This window comes from Xenia sp. Carnegie-2017, unplaced genomic scaffold, assembly GCF_021976095.1.
Source record: "Xenia sp. Carnegie-2017 unplaced genomic scaffold, XeniaSp_v1 HiC_scaffold_44, whole genome shotgun sequence".
Taxonomy (NCBI): Eukaryota; Metazoa; Cnidaria; class Anthozoa; order Malacalcyonacea; family Xeniidae; genus Xenia; species Xenia sp. Carnegie-2017.
This window is the reverse complement of record NW_025813509.1, coordinates 375767-403121: the sequence shown is the minus strand read 5'-3', so window position 1 is coordinate 403121 and position 27355 is coordinate 375767. Positions and strand designations below refer to the sequence as shown.

At 33.6% G+C, this 27355-nt stretch overlaps 2 protein-coding genes, 3 long non-coding RNA genes and 1 pseudogene across 7 annotated transcripts; 1 reads left to right on the top strand and 5 right to left on the bottom strand.

Moving 5' to 3' along the window:
- LOC124456245 overlaps nucleotides 1-27355 on the bottom strand; it is a 109221-nt pseudogene that overhangs the window by 71029 nt on the left and 10837 nt on the right.
- Nucleotides 969-8109, bottom strand: LOC124456262. The gene is made up of 3 exons (XR_006952188.1): nucleotides 7968-8109; nucleotides 1227-1303; nucleotides 969-1079 (listed from the first exon to the last, which is right to left on the bottom strand). It is a non-coding gene; the product is annotated as an uncharacterized LOC124456262 (long non-coding RNA).
- On the top strand, nucleotides 2641-3495 carry LOC124456264. The gene is made up of 3 exons (XR_006952191.1): nucleotides 2641-2729; nucleotides 2852-3328; nucleotides 3408-3495. It is a non-coding gene; the product is annotated as an uncharacterized LOC124456264 (long non-coding RNA).
- Nucleotides 2816-5240, bottom strand: LOC124456260. Its single transcript, XR_006952186.1, has 4 exons — nucleotides 5177-5240; nucleotides 4466-4673; nucleotides 3974-4274; nucleotides 2816-3066 (listed from the first exon to the last, which is right to left on the bottom strand). It is a non-coding gene; the product is annotated as an uncharacterized LOC124456260 (long non-coding RNA).
- Nucleotides 6001-6884, bottom strand: LOC124456252. Its single transcript, XM_047006742.1, has 3 exons — nucleotides 6602-6884; nucleotides 6252-6506; nucleotides 6001-6172 (listed from the first exon to the last, which is right to left on the bottom strand). The coding sequence occupies exons 1-3, from the start codon at nucleotides 6850-6852 to the stop codon at nucleotides 6004-6006; spliced, it is 675 nt and encodes a 224-aa protein (XP_046862698.1). The 5' UTR covers nucleotides 6853-6884; the 3' UTR covers nucleotides 6001-6003.
- LOC124456244 lies at nucleotides 13944-25483 on the bottom strand. Of its 3 annotated transcripts, none has more exons than XM_047006729.1 (3): nucleotides 25266-25483; nucleotides 19071-19268; nucleotides 13944-18889 (listed from the first exon to the last, which is right to left on the bottom strand). In XM_047006729.1, the coding sequence occupies exon 3, from the start codon at nucleotides 18783-18785 to the stop codon at nucleotides 15801-15803; it is 2985 nt and encodes a 994-aa protein (XP_046862685.1). In that variant the 5' UTR covers nucleotides 18786-18889; nucleotides 19071-19268; nucleotides 25266-25483; the 3' UTR covers nucleotides 13944-15800. The 3 variants fall into 3 exon arrangements, with proteins under 3 accessions (XP_046862685.1, XP_046862684.1, XP_046862687.1); XM_047006728.1 differs by lacking the exon at nucleotides 25266-25483 and adding an exon at nucleotides 20602-20763; XM_047006731.1 differs by lacking the exons at nucleotides 19071-19268; nucleotides 25266-25483 and adding an exon at nucleotides 20602-20763.

Genomic DNA, 27355 nt, shown 5'->3' with positions numbered 1-27355 from the left:
AGAAATGTAGCTATGCGAGGAGTGTATGTATAATCTTTTGAATTCGGTTCTGAAAGAACTTCGTTGACCTGGAGTTTTGGATGTAGTTGCTATTGATATAAAGGCCATAGACATTTAATAGCAAGAACGATATAAGACCACGTGTATAGTAAATGGCTAGAACTTTTGCGATTCACTTGCCAGTAGAAATGTTTGAAGTATGAGATTGGTTTCTGAAACAATTTCATTGACTTCACGCCGACAAAAATGATTGGGATGGTGTGATTTTACTTGTCACTACACTTAAGATTATGTTTGTCAATTTCAAATACTGGAGAAAAAAATTTTTGCAAGTTAATTGGATTCATTCGCAAACAGAGAATTATTTTATTCACTAGCAAACTTCTCACACTCGAGAGTAACTCGCAATTGACTCGCCATTCGATACTTGCGAGTCAAGTCATGTTACTCGAGGTCGGTACTGTAGGGTTTAAATACATAGGTGAGAAAGGGTTATAAAGGGTTTAGATAGGTGAGAAAGCCTTGCACACCATCACCATGACTCTTCTCCTTTTTCCTCACCCTAACAAATCCCTCACCTTAAGTATTATCAAAACCCTATTTATCCTAAGCCCACCCCACACTGTCCAACACTGAAAGAAATTACGCAAAATTATGAAATCTCAATTGACATTAAGAGCAGAATGTAAAACGCTATTTCAAGTTCGAAATTTATTCAAAATCCACTCAAAATAAAAGAAAAGAGAAAATACATTCACTCAATGGTTTTTCCACCCCACACTGTCCAACACTGAAAGAAATTACGCAAAATTATGAAATCTCAATTGACATTAAGAGCAGAATGTAAAACGCTATTTCAAGTTCGAAATTTATTCAAAATCCACTCAAAATAAAAGAAAAGAGAAAATACATTCACTCAATGGTTTTAAAGATTAAAATAAACACAGTAAGATAATAATCACCTGACGTTATGAAATGTTCTGTTTTAATAATGATAACGTGGAGGAGGATTACCATGTTTGAAAGAACTTTGAAAAAAATCGTAATCATGTCGACAGTTTATCTCCAATTTCTCAAACCTTAAATAAAAGGAGAAATAAGTACAAAATATCTCAAATATTTTGAAAGGTTCTACTTTGTTGTGATTGTAAGCTCCCCCTCATTCCGTAAAAATTCCCCCCTCTAAAAAAAAAGAAACCGATAGACAAAACAAATCAAAATTTCACCTCTATATAGATCAGCCAGAAGGACTGGGTCCAGTTATGTCATGATTATGTGCACACCCTAGGGTGGCAGCAATAACCTGAAAAAATGAGCAACTAAAAACATTACTTTGGACTAATCCATGATGACAATACACAATTGACATTCACACACAGACAAATTTCCTGTACACACAATATATGATGACATATGAACCTGACAACAAATATGGAAAACCTGACTTTTACTCCTCACTTTATTCTGGAGATGACTACCACTAAGAATTACAAAACATCAATTAACATCAACAACAACAGTCCTTCTCATGACTGCACAAATCTGAACAATCTACATCTACAAACATGTAACAATACTCCCAGGTTTAAATCATTTACTTTATTATAACCAAACTATTATATATTAGTACAGACCAGTGGCTACTGATATGAATGCCATCTTTAAAATTATAAATTTGACATGACAAATTAGAACAGATAAATAAACTATATATTTAGAGTTTGAATATCTGAGAATGCAGACAAAAAAAGGTTTTCAAATGCACTTCATTATCAAATAATGCATTGATAATATGTACAGTAAAATACAGATTTGTGTTTGTATTCATGTCTTTTAGTATTTTCCTGTGATTTATCACTTATGACATAAGTTTAAAACTATGTCTACATCAATGGAATGGAATTTGAAACCATATCCATATCAAATTACTCTACTATTTGTATTGTATTAACGGGAAAAGAAATGTTATGCTACAAAGAATTTTATATAAAAAATATTTTACTAGCAAGTATACTTACCCTTCATCAATCAGCTTGCACTATTTTGATCAGAAAATAATACAAAATAGGCATCATGAAATTTTATATTTCTTGATTCTGGTACATTACAAAAATATGACAATATCAACTTCTTAAAGTGGTACTAAAACGAAAATTTTGCCTACCGTTTTTTTTTCATAGATTAATAGTGTATGTAAAAAAATCTCTTCTGGCGAAATTTTAGCGCAATGTATTTAATGCTGCTCGAGTTACGTAGCGATAAAACTTGTACTTTAAGAGCCGCCATTAAAATGCGCCATATTTGAATTTTCAAGAAGGAAGATGCTTGTGACGTCATATTCTTAACACGCGGCTGTTTACAATATAACACTATATACAAATAGAGATATAAAAGGTTGTATAACTCAATTTTTTTAACATGCCTTCAACACGCTGTGTCGTGCAAGATTGCAGTAATACGTCTGATAGAAGTACAGGCATTTCATTACATATAAGCCCAAACGACGAGTCTTTAAGAAGAATTTGGGTTAAATTTGTTGAGACGAAGCGCGCAAACTTTAATCCGAGTTCGCGCGAAATTCGATTTATGATTTGTTCGAATCACTTCTCGGATGATTGTTTTGAGCGTTTTTCCATTTGGGTGGTATGACTAGACGGCTCAAACCTGGTGCCGTACCTACTATTTGGAAGAAATCGCCAACACCAACAACTTCAAGAGAGCGGCGTCAGGTTAGCACAAGTTACAACTATTATATACTTACACATATTGCAGATGATAAATTTTCACAATTTGAGAGAACCAATAATACATCCAGGCAAACTTTCAATATATAATATACATTTATACTAAGGTTTTAAAGGAAATACAAAATGAAGTGTCTGTATCATGCATGAAGAAAGAAGATTCGTGCTATTTTCAAGAAGAAAAAGGCACAACTGAAATTCCAGACCAATCTGAGAATGATGCATACGTAAAGCCAACAATTGCTCTTCACACATACGTGCACTTCGTAAAACAACTATTCCTCAATATTCTTACAGGACCAACAGATCACGCCCGATGCACCTAATTACACGGAAAACAAAGAAAATGAACCGGTTTGTATCTTTGAAATATATTTTTGTATAACTTTTGTAGACATTTTTAAACTTTCAGGATCATGCTACGGCGTCCTGTGAGAGTTGCAAGAAAAAAGATAGTGAATTAAAGATGTTGCATGGAGAACTTACAAAACTGCACACGAAATTAGCTATCAATCAAACGCAATGGATACGGACGACTAATTTAATAGCAAGAGAAACTGTAACCGATGAGAGAACTGACCCCAGTATACATTATTTACGTTTAAAGTTTCAATTCACAAAAGGAGACTATAGTAATAAAAAAAAATTTCAATGTTTTTTCAGATAAAAAGAATCCTACGACAGAACATGTTCATTTACAAGATGCAAACGAAGGCTAGTGTTAAAATATCAACGGCTCACACTTCAACAAAAACAGCATGTATAAAAAAACCACTACATCTTTGTCGTAATTTAGACCAGATTTCTGAAGAACTTATGGAGGATATGGACACATATATGTGTGATAGTGAAGAAACGAAACAGAAAGATCCATACAATACAGACCCTCTGGGAGCCTGAGCAGTTGAGGAGGGAATATGAGAACACTGCAGACGATGATGATAATTTAACTCGCAATCGGTAATTTAAAATAACGCTTTCTATGCGTGTATGTGTAACAAGTTTTGTGATAATTTCTGCATTTACAGTAATGTTTCTTTCATTATCAGAGTAAATGAAGGAACAAACAAAAGAGATGAGCCAAAGGGAATTGTTTTCCTTTCTCAGCTACTTTTGCTTTTTCAACACTGTCATCATTGCTTTCACCCCAACCCAAAAGTGAAAACAAGTTGTTGTGGCACTCTGTTGATTATTGAAAGTCAGTGCAGTAACTGTAAAGAAAGCTTTACCTGGAAAAGTCAACCATATCTTTTTGGAAAGTTTCCAGCTGGCAATATTTTGCTTAGTTTTGCTATTTTGTGTGCAGGTGCTTCAGTAAAAAAGGTGAGGAAGTATGTAGCAATGTATCATCTCAATCACAGATATTCAGTACTCCATAAACCAATGGCATTGTACAGGTACTTCAAGTGTTCAAGAACATGGGGTTGATCAGCTACAGTGAAGTCGCATATTATTATCACCAGAGACACTTTCTGTTTCCTTCCATTGTTTTATATTGGCGTAATTATCAAAAAAAAGATATTGGAATCTCTAGAAGGAAAAGAAGTTGTATTGTCAGGAGATGGGCGGCATGACAGTATGGGTCATTCAGCAAAGTATGGCACATACACAATATTTTGCTGCACAATTGGATTAATCATTCATTTGGTTGTTGTACAGGTAGTTTTACTGGCTAACAATAAAATTAATTTGTTCCAAATACTTGAACATATGTCACTCACATTTTTGTCAAAGGCAAACCAAGCAGGGAGTAGTTCAGCTATGGAGGCTCTTGGTCACCAAAAGGCCATGTCATTTCTCCTTACAACTGGCCTAATAATAACAACATTCGTATCAGATCGACATGCCACCATAGCCAAATGGATGAGGGAAACATGTCCAAAACTGTGCAAAGAATTGGGGAAACCAGTTATCCAGCATTTCTATGACCTGTGGCACATTGGAAAAAGTATTAAGTTATATATATACCTACATCATGACATATCAGTGAAAATCGTTTACAACAGCATGTTATTCTTATCTTATAGAGATTCAGAAGATCATGATTACATTGGCAAAAGAAAAAGACTGCCAAATCCTAGGAAGATGGAGAAAAGCATGCGTACGACATTTCTATTGGGCTGCTACATCTACTTTATCTGGAATTGGAGAAGTTAAATGGGCCAAATTTGAATCTTTTTTCTATCACATTTTGAATAAACACAAAGACTTCCCAAATAAGATTTACAGCAGATGCAGTCACAGTGATGTCCTAAAGCCAAGAGTGTGGTTAACAAAGGGTACAATATTTTGAGTTTAAAAGAATATCATTACATTTGTTCACTTCAATACGCTAACTCTAAGCAACATGATAAAAACCCAAGTAAGTCAAATAGTTGGAATAATATTCATCTAGGATCTATTGCTTATGAAAAGTTGAAAGATGCCCTTACCAAAAAGAAACTTGTTAAAGCTATCAAACAAGCATCTTCTGTTGCCCAGACCAGCTGTTTCGAGGGATACCATTCATTTGTCAATCATTTCGCACCAAAAATGATTCATTTCTCTTATTCTGGCATGTATTGCAAGTAAACTAAAAATCACAGTTTGATAAAATTCAAGACAAAAGAGTATATGATAATGAAATAAAGTTAATTGATAATTTGCATTGTAGGTCCATCTTAGCAGCATTACATTTCAATATTAATTTGCAGAGGGCTACCAGGACTACGCCGCATGGCGATACCCATCTTCGGTTCACATATACAAAGTGTAAGGAGGGAGAAGGAACTGTACGAAATGTTGGGGTGAAGCAAGACTTTTGTGAGTTTATTTGATGAGCATGAGAAATTAAATGCATGTGTTGTATTTACAAAACACAAATGGATTATTTACCAATTTTGTTAAAGCATATGTTGAAGAAATTTATGAAACTTTGCTGAAGACTCCTAGGAAAAGGCTTGAAGAAGCTGAAAATGAATTGAGGAGACACACTCCAGAGCCAATGCACAGCAAGTAAAAGTTGATGCAATTACCTTGTTTCGTTCTAGAAACGTAAACTTAACACTGACTGTTCTATCACATGCACAGATGAAGAATTACAAGAGTTGCTTGGTACAGGTCGAGAGCATACAGCTAAAAAAAGAAATCCATTGTGCAAGAAATGTGCAAAGCCTATGAAAGGTCACAAGAAAGGCAGTTGTCAACAATGTAAAGGCATATTTGTAAATTTTGTAAATATATCACCTATGATAGCTTTTTCCATCACCTTTTTACATTGCTATATGTCCTCATCCTCTTCGAATCCTTTGTAAGGAAGACACTTATTGTTCGGAAATGTCGTCCGTATTTTGTTGTAACAACAACAAGGCAGTGGCAAATGTCTGGAGCTGCCTGTAAAGTCCCATACAAGACGCACGAGTTGTCTGTACGATACTGCTCGAAAGAACCTATAAATTTCAAAAAGTAAACATAGACGCAGGCGCACAAAATAATATTTTTAGAATTTTCACAAAGAAAAAGGCTTACTCCTCTCTGGTCTTTTGACCATCTCGAAAAACGGTCGCATAACTGCGATGACCTTTGGTCTTTAAACATAACGAAGCTGCTTGAAGAACAAATTCGTTCAGGCAAACTTCGTTAAAGCCAGGGTGATCCAAAATGCATTTTCTTTCATCGACTTCGAACTGATTCATTTTGCCACGGCATTGCTCTAATTCCATGCAGCATCGGCACTCTTGAGGGTTGACAACAAGATCCAACGAACAATGGCCACATTCACACCTTTAATATTGGCCAAATTGTATGTTTCCATAAAGTTATCATAGCTAACGGCAGACGATTCAGATCAAAGTAACACACTAAGAATGACATCTTACCATGAAGTAACATCAACACGGGCATCAAAACGATCTTGCAGCATGTCCTCAACCTGCCGTTCTTCTGCGACTGCAGCTTCGTACTCAGCAATTTCATCGGGCGAAGCAAGCGGTTCAATATTATCGGCAAATGGCAAAATTTCCGAATTAGATTCGTCCGAATTTGCCGTCATGAATTCCGATGAAGAAATTGATGCGTTTGTCTCGATCGAAGACTCAGAAAGCGAGCTAGATCTCGATGAATTTGACATTTTTTTTTGCTCTGTTTATATATTACTTTGTATACTTTCCAATGTGCGCTTCTTGCCGTGTTAAGAATATGACGTCACAGACCTTTGCTGATTGCAAATATTCAAAATGGCCGATTTTAATGGCGGACATGAAAATTAGACATTTCAAATGTTCATAACTCCCTCGTTATACTATTATTTTTGCTTAAATTTTACTAAAGCAATAATTGATATGTGTTTAAACTATTGAATGCTAAAATCGATGATTTTTTAACGTTCAGTTTTCGTTTTAGTACCACTTTAAATACAGCTAAATATCCTACGGACATTAAATACTTCCATTGTTACTACAAGATTATACATATGTGGAGGAAAGAAAATTATCAAAGAATGTTTTGGATATTTCAAAATGTTACAACTGTCTGTTTATGAGTCTGTTCACACTTTATATGTTCTTTTGAGTTTATTATCTAAGGTGAACTATTTGTTTTTGTATTTATATGAATGGGGCAGTGAAGGTGTTCATATGCACAAAATAATTGCTTTTTAGCAAAATTTTGAATCTCACATGAAAAATTTACAACAAACATTCAACAAGGTAATTAAAGTAATATCAACTCAGTTATACTTTCAAAACTTGCGATAAACTATGGCTGTGCAAAGAATTAAGTAAAAGCTACACTCTCGAAGAGTTCACAAAAAATTTACACAAACTGTACGACCAAAATAAGGAAAATGAAAGAATTTTGCTACGAGTTATCAATGACAATGAATGAATGTCGATGATGCCACGTTCGCATTATTTTGTCGAGCTATGAACTATAACAATATTCTCTGTTTAAGTTTTTATTAAGTAAATAGTGATGTCGGATGAATAGCTTTAGAATATTGAGTTTTGATGTCGTTAAACATTCACGGTGTACATTAAAAAAACACAATTGATTTTATTAAACTTTCTGATGATCAGTGAAAGACTCAAAATGAAAACAAAAGGTTCCCAAAGAAATAAATGATCATAAAGTTCCGAAATTTTCATAGCGTGACTAAACTTGAGAACTGACTACGCTACTTAACACAATCGCTTTTATAGAAAATTGATCGATGGTATTTCAAATATTAGTTGTTTAGATAAATACCTTGGTAGAAGCCTTCAAACTTTGGAGGTACTTGTCTTCTTTGGCATAAGAGAAAACTTCAAGCAAAGTACAAATGATTAAATATGGTTTATTACATTGAAACAAGAAGGAAAAGTTTCTCCCTCAAATAAAAATGCAAATAACAAAATAGAAGCAGGAAACATTGCGTTGGTATACTTCATGTAAGAAAAGATATAATATCTTTTAACAAAGGCTCCTTTGATGAGGTATAGGCTTCTCTGCACTAGGTTAAATTAATTTCTCATTTGGCATTTTCCGTTTTTTGTTGAGTACTTTCTGAAATATATGTTAGTTAAGTTGTAAGGGTTACAAACGTCGGTATCTTTGGTTAAAATGGTTGAACGAGCATAAAGATTTTGTTCGAGTGGTCTCCTTTGATTTTGGTAAAACCTTTGATTCAGTTTCAAATAACGTTGTAGTTTAAAACTTTTCTTCCAATCTGACTCCGGTTACTTGGTGTCTCTTGCTTTTTTGTTTATCGCACAAGTTTTTATGCTTTGTGCAATTACTTAGCGACATTTTTGTCTCTTACAAATTCAATGAAAGATTTTTACAATAGACTATTGAGTTGTAATTTTCTTTAGAAACTGAAATATTTCAGTATGCATTAAAAAGAAAAAATAACGAGTGAAAACCAACTATTTACTTGCAGCACATGGCCTCTTATATCGACAACAAAAAATTGAAAGATTTAATCACAAAATCCTAGTTTAAACAAGATTTTTTATTTATTTTCAAATTGTAAAAATAGACCACGGTGATCCTTCATAATAACCTCATACTCATGCAAACTAAATTTAAAACTTGTCAACTCCAATTACGAACTTTAAAACCTGGATCATATTCTTCCATTCTCCTCTTTTGCATTTGCCTCATTTCATATTTGTAGAATGTAGTCAGTTTTCATAGTCCAACATAAATGTTCATACATGTTATACAATGTTCTTTTAATAACTTTTTATCATTCCGGTTATGGTGTAACCTCATTATTTAACCAATACTGTACAGACGTCATGGACATCCTTTCTGAACAAATTTCCCACTCTAAATTTGACCTTTTTAATCGCGAATAGTAAAATCCTTCAAATTACAAAGGTTTTAACAAGACCTGTTAATTTCTTTCATATATTTCTTACTTCGCCTGTTCGTCAGTAAATACACAGTACTTACATTTCATCTCTATAAAGTTAAAGCGACTTGACTGAAGTTGAAGTAAACACATACGAATTTAAATACTTTAACCCTTCTGAAATTGACGTCACAATAAAATTTTTCATTTTTGTTGGCTAAAGGGGCATATGACCTTTCAAACATACAATCAGGGGCGGATCTAGGATTTTTCAAACATCAGTCATAAAACGTCGAAGGCGCTCCGCACCTGGGGGGGTCTGAGACATTCTCCCCTGAGAAATTTTGAATTTCAGAGCCTTGAAAATGCCATTTTCAGCGTTGTAGAGCAATACAAAATGTATTAGTGGGCATCGTTTTTGCGCAAAAACAAAACATTTTGCTTACGTTTTTTTCAAAAAAAAAAAAAATGAAGTGAACAATTCTTGAATGTTTTGTTAAATATTTAGGCTCATTATCATGCCAAACATATGGCTCATTAGCATGTCTAGGAACGTAAAATTTATTTTACAATAATGCTATTCAAAAACAGATATAGTCTTTAAAAATTTCTACCAAGTTGTCAGGCATAGACCCCCCTAGAGACCCCCATTCAAACCTCTATGTAATGAATTTAGTTAAGTTAGAAATTTGGTACTACAAGTGACAGTTCATAGATATAGAAAAGCTCAGACTTCAAACCATGCAAGTATATTGTAACCCTTTACCCATCTCCACATCAGTTAGCAAATTCACCTTTTGAGAAAAACTCAAAATTTTTTCTGCCAAAGGTTAAAAATTATCAGAGTGAAAATTTGCAGTTAAGGACAGCTTAATGCCATAAATATTTATTAGGCATTTCACTAGACTATTATCTCCTGTAAGTATATGCAAGGTGTGCTATATAGCAATCACTAGTAGCATTGTATTTGCAAATACAAACAGAATGTAACCAACATGTCTTTAATTATATAATTACATGAATGTTAAAATTGGTTCATGTGTCATGCTTACTGGTTATGATAAATATCTTTTCATATGATCAAAGCTTGTTTAAATGTAAATCAGAAATAATTTAGTTTAGAAATTATAATGCTCATCAGAAAAATTACCTAGTGATCATGAAAAATACTTTTGTTTTGCCAAATTTCAAGGTTTATCTGCATACATAGAAAGACATTTTTACTTTATAGAAAATGCTTTTCATACATCAATAGCCCTTTGGAATTTATGGCAAACAATCTGGTATGAGCCGAGATTAACACACCTTTACATCTCTACATGAGGTGTTCAGTTAGAAAAGGGACAATATGTGACATGGGACAACATTCCATGTATGTGAAATACTCAGGTTTAATACCATTCCAGTCAAATTGTCAAAATAAAAAGCTTCATGGATCAGAAGACTCAAAATCACAGGTTATAGTAAACAGCTTCTCATGTAATCAATGTTAGTTTTCTCAAATCTTAAACAATATGAAGTATAACTGTCCAATGATTGAATGATCAATGATCATAAACTGAAAAACCCCAAACATTTGTTTATGATAAAGTAAATAATAGTATGGCGCCTTATGGCTACAGATTTTTTGTCCATTGAAATATATTTGCAGGAATGTAGGATTTCACTGCCGTATAACGGCCACGATTCCCCAAGCACTAAAGAAATCATTGCTAAAAGTCCTTCGTCAACAACAATTTTAGAAGCATCGATCTGCTTACCATACGCCATATTGACATAAATCGCATCACACACTCACATAATTGACTTTGATATATTACATTCATGCATACACTTCACTTGTCCTTTACTTACGATTTTGGATGTAAATTTCTGCTGATAAAACTCAAAATAATGTTGGCTTTCTTTTGAACATCAATGACTGAAATGTCGCTCGATGATCGTCTTTGCCAAGCATTTAAAATTTATCCATAAATTTCCACCCTCTTGAAAAATTCACATTTTGGACAGCAGCATTCATGTCAATATATGAATTTGTAAAAGATTTCCATAAATTCCATCTGATTGTAGTTTAGTTTCTATCATGCTTATAAAAATTACTATAAAACGATCAAACATTCAATTCAGACAGTGAGCTTGACTATGTTAGTTCAGTTGGCTATCAGTCGAAATCCGTCAAACCAATCACAATAAAGCAAAATTCAAATGAACCAATTGTAAGATAGCAATTGACTCCTTATTCGTCCGGCCACCCTTATTATCAGTCGAGACCATTCCAGACTGTCCACTGATCTGGCTATTGACCAATAAAATAAGCGTTTTGACGTTCATAGACTCCTTTATCCGTCGAACCAGTCAAGCCACCCCGCTTATCAGTCGGTTATTCCAGGTCAATTAAAATTCAACTGATCTGGTTACCAACGAGATATTCATTGGATTAGTCATTAGTTTTCAATAATAAATAATGCGGGATTTTTATCACGAAGTAAATGCGACAAGAAAATAAGAATAATTAATGAATTTTCAATTAATGTGAATAGGTAATTTTTGAATTTCAAACATCAGTCGCGCGACGGATTTGACATACTCTAGATCCGCCCCTGCGTAGTCAGTCTTCATAGTCCAACATAAATGTTCATACATGTTATACATTGTTCTTTTAATAACTTTTTATCATTCCATTTATGGTGTAACCTCAATATTTAACCAATACAGTACAGACGTCATGGACATCCTTTCTGAACATATTTCTCACTCTAAATTTAACCCTTTTAGTCGCGAATAGTAAAATTCTTCACATTACGAAGGTTTTAACAAGACCTGTTAATTTCTTCCATATATTTCTTACTTTGCCTGTTCGTCAGTAAATACACAGTACTTACATTTCCTCTCTATAAAGTTAAAGTGACTTGACTGACGTTAAAGTAAACACATACGAATTTAAATACTTTAACACTTCTGAAATTGACGTCACGATAAAATTTTTTATTTTTATTAACTCGAGGTGCATATGACCTCTCAAACATACAATAATTAATCCTCTAACGTCTTTGAATAAAATTTTTACGCTCGTTTCAAACATCGAACTTTATATTTGTGAACTAAAATAAGTCCCAGTTTACTGTACAGAATTGCTATCGTTACAGGTTAAATTTTCTATGTATTAAAAGTCAGTGATATCGTTAAATGCAAAAAAAAAAACAATTAAATTGACTAAAATCTATCAATTTAATAAGCATTTACTCCAAACTGTGACTTCTTGAAACCAAATGAAGATATCTTGATGAGCAAATCTGTTATATAGTGTAAACGCAGCCAAAGCCTTAAATTTTGGCAAAAGAAGCCCCAATAAAACATGATTATGCAATTAAGAAATAAAAGATGTTTCATGGCACAGGCTTATGCAAACCGAGGAGAACTTTGGGAGAACTCAAAAGCAGATCAGTGCAAGCCGGAGACCAAAGGTTGAGCAAAGGGTTGCACCTGCTCGAGAGGTTGCCCTAATTTTATTACTCTGTCCTTAGTTATCCCTCCCCTTTTGTAAAGTAAGAAAAACTTAAAAACTTAAGATTTTAAAATTTTAAATTAAAGAAGAACTTGTAAACACATTTATCATTAATTCATGTCTACTTATTTTTAAATAAACTATAACTGTATCACATTACTACCATATATGTTGTATCATGTACATCATTTTGTTACAAATACTGAAGATGACATCGCGTGATGTGGAAATATGTTTATTTTGAAAAGCTCCAATGTTTACTAATCAGTAAATGACAACAAAATGTACGCTATACGTACCTGTTTTTTCATAAGATGACCCTAACTTAGAACTAGAAAAATCGGTGGAGTGTTTAAAGCACAAGGATCTTTAAAATCATTAGTAAAATGTTTCTTCAGAATAGTGACCAGGGATATACCAGGCGGAAAGCAAATTCTTAGTATATATATTAAAGTCTAAGGATAAATGGAATTCACAAGAAAACTCCATGTCTGTATACTTTGTGATTGTGTATGTTTTTGTTTTTTCGTGATTTCCACTTATCCCACTTCATACCATCTTATCCCACTTTTACTTTCACCTTTTTCATCCCACCATATAATTTAATATTATGTAAATAGCTTTTATATATATAAATCCCTTTATACATGTAATTCAATACTGTCTGATGATGTCTTGAGAACCAAGACGAAACGTTACGCTACTTAATATTTCTTTTTATACGTCATTTTTGTGTTGAATGGCTCTTTTAAAAGCACTTTGCTGAGCTTTAATATTTATTAGTAAGTAAAATGTTTCTTGTTATGTTTACAATTGTCACAAATTGAAACTGTACATTTAAAGTTGTATCAACCCCAACATCTTGATGATAAATTTTATTTTAACCATTGAAGACAGAAAGTGAGAATTAATAATCTTCAATATTTTAATCAAGAAAATATTATCCAAAAAAATTTAATTTCTTAATTCAAATGAACTTATGTCAAAATCGTAAAAGTTTTATTGATTTTCATCTCAGTTATTAACATGACGTCATGATGTTTTCACATACGGGAATTGTTGACAGTATTTTCTGTCTCTAAGGTCATATGTACATAATAAACGTACAAAAATGATCTCTCACATTTTTCAACTAATGACCATAAAACCCAAATGGTGTTTTTATACATGTGAATGATATGTATGAACAAATTAAGAATGCCCAGTTGAAGCATTGGACGCATTTGAGGAAAAAGAAAAGAAAAAACCCGGTTTTCGAACATTGATTTGCCCGGCGGCTCGTGGCCACTCATTTTTTATCACAATGACGTCATACCCGTGTATCTATAACTGTATAGACAACTGTTAAATGTTATCTATTTGTTAAATAAAAATAACCAAATTATCTAACCATACATTTTTATTAAAAAGTAAATCATCAACATCAAATTTGTTCAGAGGTACAATACATAATAATAAGTTTGACAGAGCATCTTACAGTAGTAATCTAATCTAGAGGATGCCCTGTTTAAATGACAATTCATTTATGAAGATTACAGGTAGAATCTTAGAAAGGAATAAACAAATATTCATGATCAATTAGTATAGAAGCGATCTTTTTAAATACAAGTCATTTGTGTTATAAAAAGCAATTATATATCATTCAGACTATTGCAAAACATAGATAATATTTTACATTCTTTAAGAGCAGGAGGTAAGACATTCCAAGAAATAGTACCGATAAATTTAAAAGATCTTTTGCAAAATTGGTCCAAATTTATTTTTGGTAAATGTAGATAATTTCTTAAAGATTGCCTGGTAGAATAAGTATACTTCTTCTGTAGAAAACTATAGTAGGTGGAAACAAGCAACCATCCTTACGACCATCAACATCTATGTGCAATTTTCTCAAAAGGTTTTGAACTTACTATTAAAGTTTGAGTTGATGTATTTATTCAGGAGCATTAAGTTTAAAAAATTGAATTGTACAATCTGAGTTGTCAACATTAGCTAAAGTTCCAGTGTTGGGATGCATAGTCATAATATACATTAAATGACGTTTATCGTTAAATTCAGAGCAAACTTCACCACTGTTTAAATCTACAGCAAGCAATGACCACAAATACCCTCCTATGCAATAAGATTTGTGTACGACTAGGTTGGAGAAAAAAAAATATCTACTGACATGCAAAATCTCATTCACATCACCATTCTCGTGAACATTAATTACATAAATGACCATAATTTTGATGCCTTTGCGAAATGCTATGACTGCTTGTTTACTATCACTTATACAGCAGTTGAACCTTAGATCATTTACAGTTTCCTGTTCTTGAACAAATTTTTCAATGACAGCTGTTATGGGTATTTCTGCAGTATGCCAAGGTTTCAAGTAAAGTTCATTGTTGTTATTTCCCCATTTCCATAATGTGTATTCTGTTTTGTTTACAGTTAAAATAACAGAATTATCAGGTGATACAGCCGCTGCTTTAAATTTTGAACTATCAACAGGAAGTCTTTTGTTGTATTGTATCTCACCCTTGGTAATTCTAACAACTTGAACAAAATCTTGTTCGTCAATACAAACTAAGACATCACCAAATGTTAAGATTTTCTTAGGTTTAAATCCAATGTTAACATGCTTTGCTTTAGTAGAATCTACAAAATTTTCAGACGAAGTTGATATCTTCTTAAGATGATGAGAACCATCCCATATCCACAGTAAACCATCTGACCACCAACATCCTAATGCATCCTTCAGTTGCATTGGTACAGTTTGAATAATAGTGCAACGTTCAATGCTCCAAATATGAATGTTGACGTGGTCACCAACAGCGAAAGCAGCAAAAAAAGATCCATCCGGTGAAAAACAACAACATTTAATTTCAAATTTCTCAAAGATAAATGAAGGTCGCCAAAGATGATCAGTTTTAAAAATTTTAAGCTTGGAAAAATACGGCACACCGTAAAATTCCTTAAACGAGATGGGATGGACATTTTTTTGATCCCTATCAACACATGGACACTCAACATTTGGTAAACAAAACTCGATTTCTCCTTGATCGTTGTATTTTGTCAACTTAGTGATTTCAGAAAACTTTCCATTCTGGCTTGTATGATGAAAAATACAATCACGATAATGGTGTGTTATCATTAAATGTAAAGGTAGTGAATTTTTTATTTTAGTTGAAAAAATATCGATTGCCTTTGGGAATTGAAAAACATACCAAGTCTGGACGAATTGTGCAACAAAGAACTCTTAATATTTATCGGTGCATTGTAGTTTTTGGTATTCAACAACGCAGCGTCGATCGATTCTTTGCAAAGTTAATGAATTCCATACTGTGAGCGCACCTTTAGAAGAAATTCCATCATATCTTGCTGTAATAAACAAACCAGAATCTAAGAAAGAGCAACGATTAACGACATCATCTGACTGTAAACATAATAACAAATGTCCATTGTTAACGTCCCACAACTTTACTTCAGTAGATCCATCACTAGTTACCAGTCTATTTCCGGTTGGTGAAAAGGAGTAACAACAGATGTTTCCACCTACAAAACCTAATTCCATTGTTAATGGATCGTAATATTTGCCATATAGGGACATAAATTTGTCTACATCATCTACATCATTCCATTTATCCAACCTTGAACCATCGAGTGCAGTGCCAAGAGTGCATTGTTGTTCGAATTCAGGAAGTTCAAAAATAGATATTTGACCATTTTCATATCCTACAGCAAGAAGTTCTTCATTGGACGACACACAAAGAGATATAACGTTTGCACGCAAGGAGACAGTCAAATGATGATGGTTTGTTAAATATGTTGAGTCTAAATCCTCAAACCAAACAAACTTTCCTTGTTTCAATAAATCCCTTGCCAATAATCTTTTTTCGTTACTGCAATCAATTCTGTTTGCAATAATTTGTAAATAAAATAAGATATCCTTAAACTTATATGAGTCATATCCCGTTCTCATTGACCGCATAAACAAATGAAATAGTAGCTCCTCAAGTACATCTTTTTTCAAGAAAAAACGCCGCTCCTTAATGATTTCAAACAATTCAGACATAATGGGTTTCACGTAAATGTCTTTCACACACATTAACCTCGCACAAACCACTTTGATATCTACTGCCCAACTAAAGTCAACATTTTCGCCACATTCTATCATATGGTGGACTCCATTCTCCAAAACATATTTAATCATAGCAGTGTTCATCTGATCTTCAAAAATGTTCATCGACTTAATTTGTTCAAACACTTTCTCACAAGCATGCCATAAGAACTTATGACCATTTTCTGGATTAACTGTAAACTCATGCTGTTCGTAACCATCTGATTTCAACCAATCAATCAGAGATTTGTGATACACGGTTAAATAATCATCGTAAACTGGCAAAATTTGAGATAACGGTTCAATGATTTTACTGCGGACTTCAAACTTGATGTCACCAGAAAAACCTAAATAGCTAAACAGGAAAGTTAATGGTAAAAACTCCCGACAGGCAGCCAACAATTCAAGAAATTGCATGAAAGTAGTTTCTGAGATAACAGAATTTCTGGTACTTTTATCCGTTAACAATTCTTTTACTCTTTTAAATTGCTTTGTGTAAACACCGCTTAACCCACTAGGGACCAATTGTAGAATGTTTTCGTAAGTAAGCTCAATATTTTCTTTATTCAAGCTCTGTTGTGCGTGATACGCATAAAGAAATGATCCCTCACATTTGTCAACTAAGAACAATAGAAAGTAGCGATCTTTCTGCACCCGATCATTCAACTGATGACTTAAATACTTGTGCAGGTCTTCTTCGTTGTTTTCATTACGAGGACGAGTTGTAATTTCCACAGGATTCATGACTTTCAACTCCTTTTGAACAGGAAGTTCTGGACGACTGGTGATGAAGATTTTAATCCATTGAGGCAGTCGGTCAAACTCTTCTGCAATCAATTCCAACAATTCACTTTTGCCATCAACTTGGCTTTCATCTAATGCATCAATAACCAAAAGCATTGTTTCATGAACTTCCAATGAATGCAATGGATTATTTAATAAAACAAGGAATTTATCGGTGATTGATTCTTTAGAATGGTTTCTCTGTAATTCTTCATTCAGTTTACTTTTAAAATTTGATATTGTATCACACATGCTACTAGCCAATGATTCTATCAATATTCGAGGATTTCTATAATCTGATCTATTATATTTGCAGAAATGAGAAGCAGCAAGTTTTTTCTTTTCAGAATATCGTCGACACACCTCAGCAGCAAACACACTTTTACCAACACCTGGACCGGCAATCAAAATCATGACATTAGAAGCATCTTCACTTTTATCGTTAAACCAAGTGTCGAGTTTTTCAAACAACCATTGTCTAGTGCCTTCAAGGTATTTCTTGTTAAGATCTTTTATAAGACCATTAAACTTACACTTTCCAAGCTTCTTGAGATCTGAGCATGTTTTGTCCTGTATCATTTCTTTTTCTCTGGTTACATCAGCTTTTGTCGCCATGTCTTGTTTAATTTCAACTACATCAACTTTTGTAGGCATGCTTTCTTTAATTTCTTCTACTTTGTTTTTCATAGCTTCAAAATCTTTTTTTAATGCTTTTACATTTTCGTTGGTTTTCTCAGCAACATCGATTAACTGTTGTTCTTTTTCATGCCATTTTTTCAACATTTTAATATAATTTGCCTCATCAGGACTGAGGGGAGCTTTCTTTACTTCATCTATTTCAGTTTGTTGAATACCAAGACCAACCAATGCTTTTGAAATTTCCTGCCACAAGTACTCAAACTCACTGTCATTTACACTAGTTGTAGTTATGTGACCGTACACTTTGTTTCGATAAAACTTTATTCTTGCAATATTTGCTGAGATTGAAGTATCTGAAGAGGAAGGAAGACTATCCCATCCTCCAGATGGCGCTGTTAGACCACAAATATTTCTCAGTAAGACAGTCAATAATGAGATGTCAAAGTTGTCAAGGTCAGGTGATGAGCCATTTGGCGGGTAAAGAAGCTCCCATTGCTCTTTACTGATGACCCTTTTGTTTTTAAGCAAAGTCAATTTGTTCATTGTTGAAAGATCTTTAAGTTCATTGATCAAACTTGATGATCGAAAGTAAAAACTAAATCGCAATGTTGTTTTCAAAGCTTGGGTTCCTTTATTTATCAAAATTTTACTTAAACGAGATCCATTTGCCTCAATCTTCAGTTTTTGAGGTGGTGAAGCCATTTACAAAAAAGAAATTTATTTAGAATATAATGTTGTGAATACTCTGACTTACTTTAATGAAGAATGTTTGGTTTTAATCGTGAAGCCTTTGTTTGAACTTCAAACTAAAAACGAAGAAAAATAATGGTACAAAAATTAGTTACAAAACTTTAAAATTAAATAAATCAACGGCCAACTGAAAAACTTATATCAAAGTTCAAATATAAAACGTTAATAAAATCTGTGATACAATAAAACGTGTAGCTAAACAATAATGTTTTAAAATTAATGTTTTGTAAAACTTACCAAATATGACCCAAAACGACTATTTCTAGATTTCAACATTAATTCCTTCGTTCCACAACGTAAATTCACAGTTTTATAATGAAATATTTCTTCATTTTTGTCTTTCATTGTATTGCAGTGTTGACGTGTTGTATTCAAATGAAAAGGATAGGCTCATCACGAGATCATTCTGATTTACTTCCTTGTAACTGGATACAGCTGAAAAGTAGACAATAATCATGTTCATTGTTCATATATAGTTCTCATCAGATTTTTGTTTTTACAGAGACTTTTATAATAAATTACCAATATGATTCCGAAAAATTATTAGAATAGAAAATAGGCCAAAATGTATCTAAATATCGATCCAAATGGCCATTTTTTGTCAAAGTTTGACTTTCCAAACCAAAGATCAGAAGCTATAGTCAGACAATACTTGGTACTACTTGAGTCAGTCATCTTCAAACCAATAAAAGGTTCATTAAAAAAATACATAAATTATGTTGAATTCTTTGTGGCTTTAACCGTTTTGTGTTCATAAAAATTGGAAAAACTGAAAAACAGAAAAAGAAATGAGCAACAGACAGTTTTTCTGTCAACGTGACCTGGCTTGTCGTAAATTTTATCAATTTATCAATAATAATATGGACGATGTAAAACATATCAGTATAAAATAGTATACGGGAAGAAATTTAGATAAATAATAAAAACAAGTGAAGTATCTTTCTCTTTCTGTAAGCCCGAACATTACTAAAGAAGTAAGAGCATGGTAAAATGGGAACTATTTACGTTAAATTACGCACATGCATTTGTCATGGGAAGTTTAAAGCATTGAGTTGCTGAGGAAGACCTTCTTTCCAATCGTGGTAAAGAGGAAACTTTGTAATTTTATATTGTTGAATGTTTAGTATATACAGAGGCTGCAAACGCTGTTTCTGGTTGTCTCAATACGCATTTTTGATGGTCGCATTTTATCGACGCATTTGATTAATGCATTGTAACGCATTGACTTGAAGTCTTGAAGAGACGAATTGGATACGCATTTTTTGATTTTAATACTCGTGGTAATGAACCAACGTTTGTCGTCAAAGGAATCGTGATTTAGCATCCCTCACAACAGAAAGCTTAGGTTGTGCGACAATGTCACTATAAATCTATAATTACATATCAATGTGGTAATGTATAATTGATGCAAATCGTTCGTGGTTGATTTAAATATTAAAATATAGTCGTTTTGATTGATAAACAGATCATTTGTGTTTATATGATGAAACGCAATTTGATATACTAAGCATAAATATATATTATCGTATTGTCCAAAATATGTAGCGCTATTTATCTTATAGTTTCGTTTCACGTTGATTTTTCTTTTCTCAGAAGTTAGAATCGTCTTATATACGTCATAATATCATCTGTGTATCTACTGAAAATATGGATGCACAGTCAATGAATCCGAGTGGACGAGTATTCTGCCATTTAGTCAAACCTTACAATACAACGAGTAGCTAAACAATACGGCTTTAAAATCAATGTTTTACACAATTTTACTAACCAAATATGACCAAAACGACTATTTCTTCATTTCCACACTTATTATTTCGTTCCACAACGTAGAGTCACAGTTTTATATTGAAATATTTCTTCAATTTTGTCTTTAATCGTATTGTAATGTACACATCATTGAAATGTAAAGGGTGGGCTTATCACGAGATCATTCTGAGGCCTGTTTTATACGTCGAATTTCCGTCGAATTTAATCTGTCGAATTTAATGCGACAATTTTGCGACGGAGATTCGACGGAAATGAGTTTCTCGATTTATACGTCGAATTTGCATCGGATTCAAATCATCAAATTCGACTCTATAGCCTGCTAACAGGTTGTTTCTTAGGCAAAATTAAACATGGCGGCTGTGGCAAAAGCTATTATTTTAAGGAAAATAATACGAATACGAAGAGAAAGACGACAAAGGCGTCTTCATATATTGTTGGCTTTGATTAATAGAAGAAGAAAGATTTGTCAGTTGTGCTTGTTACTGCTAAATCTTATTTCTGAGGAGAATGAAATACCTAGAATTCGTTCTTGTCGTCGGCTTGAAAGAACATTATCATGGAGACACTGGTGGGAATCTATATGGTTCACCTATTCAGAAAAGCGCTTTAGGACTACATTTCGTGTATCACGAGATATTTTCACGATGATTCTCGGCAAAATTGAATGTGATTTAGAAAAGAAAACAATGTCAGAGCAACCGGTCTCACCAGCATGTCGATTGGCTATATGTCTTTATAGATTAGCACGTGGTGACTATTATTACACTCTTTCTGAAATGTCTGGCCTTGGAATAGCAACAATACAGCAGATTGTCAAAGAAGTGAAAGCATTGTAATTCATTTATGGAAGGATGCTGTTAGTGCGCATTTTCCCTCGTCAGAAGGACATATGAGGGAAAAAATAATTGATATGGAAGAACTCTGGCAATTTCCATGTTGTTGGTCTGCAGTTGATGGGTGTCATATCTCGATTAAATGTCCTAATGGAGGTGCAGAGGCAGCCAAAGAATATCACAATTTCAAAAATTTTTATTCAATTGTTTTAATGGGTTTGATTGATGCCAAGTATAGGTTTGTGTGGGCAAGTGCTGGATTTCCTGGCAATACCCATGATGCCATGATCTTACAGGCAACCCAGCTTTGGAAAGATATTATGGACAACAATCTTCTTCCTGCAATCTCAAAGAAGATTGAGGGCATTGAAGTTGGTCCTCTTATTGTTGGTGATTCTGCTTTCCCGTGTACAACCTGGATTATGAAACCCTACACGTTCTCAACACTCCAACCTCAAGAAAAAAACTTCAATTATCGTTTATCTCGAGCTAGAATGGTGACTGAATGTGCCTATGGCCAGCTTAAGGGAAGATTTAGGATTCTGTTCAGGAAATGTGAATGTAATGAACAAACAATGAAAGCAGTCACATTGGCTTGTGTTATTCTTCACAATATTTGCATCGAACATGATGAACCTTTTCCTCAACAGCCTGACATAGCTGCTGATCCAGCCACTTTGGAACGACGAGATCGGCAAGTTGTGAGAGATATGCTTGACATGCGAAAATGTGAAAAAGTCAAAGACACATCCATTAATGCAGGGAAAATACGAGCTGCATTTAAAGAAAAGTTATGGAGAGAAAAACTGCAATATGGTGTGTGTTAATTGTTCACTTTGGTATGTTTATAACAAACAAGCCAAATCTTGTCAACAATAAGACGCTTGAAAAACTGCGAGCTCTATCACTTTATGCATTGTTTTATGTTATTATAAGATTCACGCTTTGCACTGTAATTAACAAAAATTTTTAAAATATGACACATTGATAACAAATAGTTATAGTTTTATACCATAATGTTTAATAGTTTTTACTGTATATGTTTGTTAAACGGATAAAAAGCAACAAAATTACAGTTTAGTGTATTTGTTCATTTGAGAATCAAAGGGTGAACTAGCTCCAGGCATTGGATAGTTGATTACATGGTGATCACTGGGAGGTGTTTGTGGGACCATTGAATGCACCCAATGCTGTGCTGGCGGATAGCAGGGTTGAAGTTGTGGTGCATGTCCTTGTGCAGGTGGTGCTTGATTGGATAAAAGTTTAATAACTTCTAGTTCACATTGTCTAGATCTTTCTGCATCTTCTCTCATGAAATTCAAAAGATCTTTAGTTGGATCATTTGCCACCATGTTCTCCAAAATTTTTAACACCTTTGCAAGCGGCTCTTCCTTGTTTTTTTTCTTTCGTTTTTTAATTGGGACAAACATATCCCTTCCTTTTCTTAGAGCAGGCTCTTTTGTTTTTTCTTCAATGTCCTCCTCCTCCTCATCACTTTCATCTCCATTAACAGGTGTACTACATGTACTTGAACTTGTGTATGTGGAAGGCTCAATGCTTTGCTCTGGTTGACAGGAATCCCTACTTTTAATTAAGGGAAACAAGGCATTGAACCACTTTTCAAATCCTTTTTCATCAACAAAACGATTGATGCCGGTAGCAGTTCGGATTGTAAGTGCAACTTTTTTACATGTGCCGATACACCATTTAAACTTGTTGCGAATTTGCTCCAATTTGAAAGGGAATTCTGGATGCCTTGCTTTCACCTGCGCCAATACCTGTTGGTAAACTTCGGTATTCGTTGATCGCCTATTATTCGTAAATATAAGCTTTCGCTTGTAATTTTCGTTGTTGACAATAATATCGACCATATCGTCAACATGTTCTTGAGACCATAATGATCGCCTGCCCGACGATTTCTTCGTCACTTCACCGTCTTCAGCAAGAAAGTGTGCGACTTCGTCGTCTTTGTCACCCTCGGCCTCGATGGACTGCACATTGAAAAAGCAATTGTTGCAGTATGCAACGCACACCGTTTCTAGCCAGCCTTCTACTTCTTCGTTCTTTTCTTCCACTGAGCACGATGGACGATTACAAACAGATATTTTGCATCGAATACATTTGTATTTTGTTGCTGTTTCACATTCAACACATGTTTCATGCTTGCCCGCCATTTTGAAATTATGTGTTCGTGGAACACACGCAGCAGAAAACGCTGAATTGTGGGAATGGAAAATAATTATAAAAATTTATGCATTTTGTTCGACGCGTCTGAAGCTCAACGTCTAAACTGCTGTCGCGCTTCCGTTGAATTACGCGACGAAATTCGTCGCGTAACACGACAGCGTCGCATTTAATGCGACGCGTTGAAGATAATCGGTTTATACGTCGCATTTCCGTCGAATAAAATTCAACGCATTAAATTCGACAGATTAAATTCGACGGAAATTCGACGTATAAAACAGGCCTGATTCACAGCTTGTAACTGGATACAGCTGAAATGTAGACAATAATCATGTTCATTGTCCATATATAGTTCTCACTAGATTTATGTTTTTGACATAGACTTTTAAAATAAATTACCAATATGATTCCGAAAAATTATTAGAATAGAAAATAGGCCAAAATTTATGCAAATATTGATGCAAATGGCAATTTTTCGTCAAAGTTTGAGTTTCCAAACCAAAGATCAACAGATATAGTCAGACAACAGTTGGTACTACTTGAGTCAGTCATTTTCAAATGAATAAAAGGATCATTAAAAAAATACATAAATTAAGTTGAATATCTTTGTGGCTTTAACCGTTTTGTGCTCATAAAAATTGTAAAAACTGAAAAACAGCAAAAGAAATGAGCAACAGACAGTTTTTCTTGCAACGTGACCTGCTTGTCGTAATATTTATCAATTTATCAATAATAATATGGACGATGTAAAACTTATCAATATAAAATAGTATACGGGAAGAAATTTTCATAAATAATAAAAACAAGTGAAGTATCTTTCTCTTGCTGTAAGCACGAACATTACTAAAGAAGTAAGAGCATGGTAAAATGGGAACTATTAACGTTAAATTACGCACATGCATTTGTCATGGGAAGTTTAAAGCATTGAGTTGCTGAGGAAGACCTTCTTTCCAATCGTGGTAAAGAGGAAACTTTGTAATTTTATATTGTTGAATGTTTAGTATATACAGAGGCTCTCAAACGCTGTTTCCGGTTGCTTCAATACGCATTTTTGATGGTCGCATTTTATCGACGCATTTGATTAATGCATTGTAACGCATTGAGTTGAAGTCTTGAAGAGACGAATAGGATAAGCATTTTTTGATTTTAATACTCGTGGTAATGAACCAACGTTTGTCGTCAAAAGAATCGTGATTTAGCATCCTGCACAACAGAACGCTTAGGTTGTGCGAAAATGGCACAACACATTACCTATTATACATTACCTATGTGGTAATGTATAATTGATGCAAATCGTTCGTGGTTGATTTAAATATTAAAATATAGTCGTTTTTATAGATAAACAGATCATTTGTGTTTATATGATGAAACGCAATTTGATATACTAAGCATAAATATATATTATTGCATTGTCCAATAGATGTAGCGCTATTTATCTTATAGTTTCGTTTCACGTTGATTTTTTTTTCTCAGAAGTTAGAATCGTCTTATATACGGCATAATATCATCTGTGTATCTACTGAAAATGTGGATGCACAGTCAATGAATCCAAGTGGACGAGTATTCTGCCATTTAGTCAAACCTTACAATACAACGAGTAGCTAAACAATAAGGCTTTAAAATCAATGTTTTACACAATTTTACTCACCAAATATGACCAAAACGACTATTTCTTCATTTCCACACTTATTATTTCGTTCCACAACGTAGAGTCACAGTTTTATATTGAAATATTTCTACGATTTTCCCTTTCTTCGTATTGTAATGTAAACATCATTAAAATGCAAGGATGGGCTCATCACGAGATCATTCTGATTCACTTCCGGACTTGTAACGGGTACAGCTGAAGAGCAGACAATAATCATGTTCATTGTTCATATATAGTTCTCACCAGATTTATATTTTTGCAGAGACTTTACCAATAAATTACCAGAGAAGACATCAGTTGCACGAAGGTCGAACAACGCTACCATTAACCTAAGTAGCAACGTTTTTGAGCGCTTCAAAAACAACTTAAAAGAGAAAAATCAACGATTCGCACTGGACAATAAATGAAATACAATATTGGTTCTAGAATTACAAAGTATCATCATAATAAACAAAATATAACCATGCACATTCACAAATTTAAAAAACTACTATCCAATGGATAACGCTATTCACGCTTCGTGCAACAGGCTCCAGTATAAATTTTAAATAAAATTTGAAGAGAATAAAAACAAAAAATTGTCCAAATGGAAATGGCCAAACTCTTTTTCCAAAATTCCTGGGTCAAAGATCAAGCGATGTATTGATGTAATAGGTACTACGCACCGATCGGCATAACAGACCTTCAATTTCTTATTGTCGTATTGTAAAGAATCTACGAAAAATTGACAAAACTTTTAGATTCAATACATGATTAACTTCATTAAACTCCTTGAAAAATATGGATATGTACCTCATACGGTTTTGATGAATGGTTGGATACTCTTTCTGTGATGATTTTTGTAAGTAATTTATAATAACTTCATAAAATAGAAAGTTCGATAAAGGCTTTGAAAATTAATTTAATGTTCTGTTTTTATAAAAGATCAAATTGTCTTCCTAGCATATTTTTTCTTATATTTATATAACAAATAGCTCTTTCCCTTGAAAGAGACATCGTTCCTGCAAGTTCAATACAGTACGAGAATATTTTTTGTGAACTCTATGTTATATCTGGTGTAGGTGACGTAATATTAAAAATAGAAAAAAATTAGACAAAAAATGTATAAAACATAGGGATACATATGTCGTTACCCTCGTTAAATTCCTCAAGGATACATCATTTCCCTCATTAAATACTTTAGTAGTTTGAGATTACTTTTATAAACATTTTATAATTTGTATTTGAACGTTTACATCAGTAATTATACCAGTAAAGCAACTACAAATAGTCTCGATAATTCTGTCAATTAAACGCCTCTCTGGTTCAATGGAGTCTGGTGTATCGCCAACATGATGACCATAAGCAATGAGTTTCTAAGAACAAAGTATATGAAATATAGAACTTTATATAAGATGAATACATGACCTACATAGATATATGGAGGGATAAAGGATTCTGGTTAAAAGACACATGGGAACTTGGAGGATTGGATATGAGTAAGTACTGTGGATAGATAAAGATAGCAATAATGACAAATTTTTTAAAGTAAGGATCCTCTAGATTATTCTGGGAGGAATTTAGGAGGAAACTAACAACAAAATGTTCGGTAGCAACTTTATTTTGTGCTATCCAATTGTAATGCCTTAGAGACAACGCAATGACAATGTTTCCGAGATTAAATCTATTTCTTACAACTAAAGACTCCAAGTGTCCTAACACATCAAACAAAAACAACTTACTTGTATGCAGTCAAGTGCAATGGTAACAATCCTGGCACATTTTGTTTTGAAAAACTTTTTCATTGATTAAATTTATTCAAATTTATACAACTAAAGATGCCAAGTGTCTTTTCTGTATATTACATATTCTGTGCTTCAGCTAAGACGTTTGTTATGCCACTAAGGGGAACTCTGGTATAACAACATTACGACAAAGCAATTTATCTCAGTATTACCTACAATGACCGTAATTACAACTGAGCTGTAATTCAGCCATAGTATCTTCATCTTCTCGCTTGCTGATGCTTGGGAAAAAGACGACATTGTCGAATATTTGGATAAGTTCCAATTGAACGACACACTTCATGATCAATGAATTGAACAGCATCC

Excerpts from the sequence above, each read along its gene's own strand:
- LOC124456252 (XM_047006742.1), bottom strand. The coding sequence starts at position 6,852 with ATGTCAAATTCATCGAGATCTAGCTCGCTTTCTGAGTCTTCGATCGAG. Across the intron at positions 6,507-6,601 it reads CGTGTTGATGTTACTTCATG|GTGTGAATGTGGCCATTGTT; the intron begins GTAAGATGTCAT and ends CCAATATTAAAG. Across the intron at positions 6,173-6,251 it reads GGTCAAAAGACCAGAGAGGA|GTTCTTTCGAGCAGTATCGT; the intron begins GTAAGCCTTTTT and ends TGAAATTTATAG.
- LOC124456244 (XM_047006729.1), bottom strand. The coding sequence starts at position 18,785 with ATGGCTTCACCACCTCAAAAACTGAAGATTGAGGCAAATGGATCTCGT.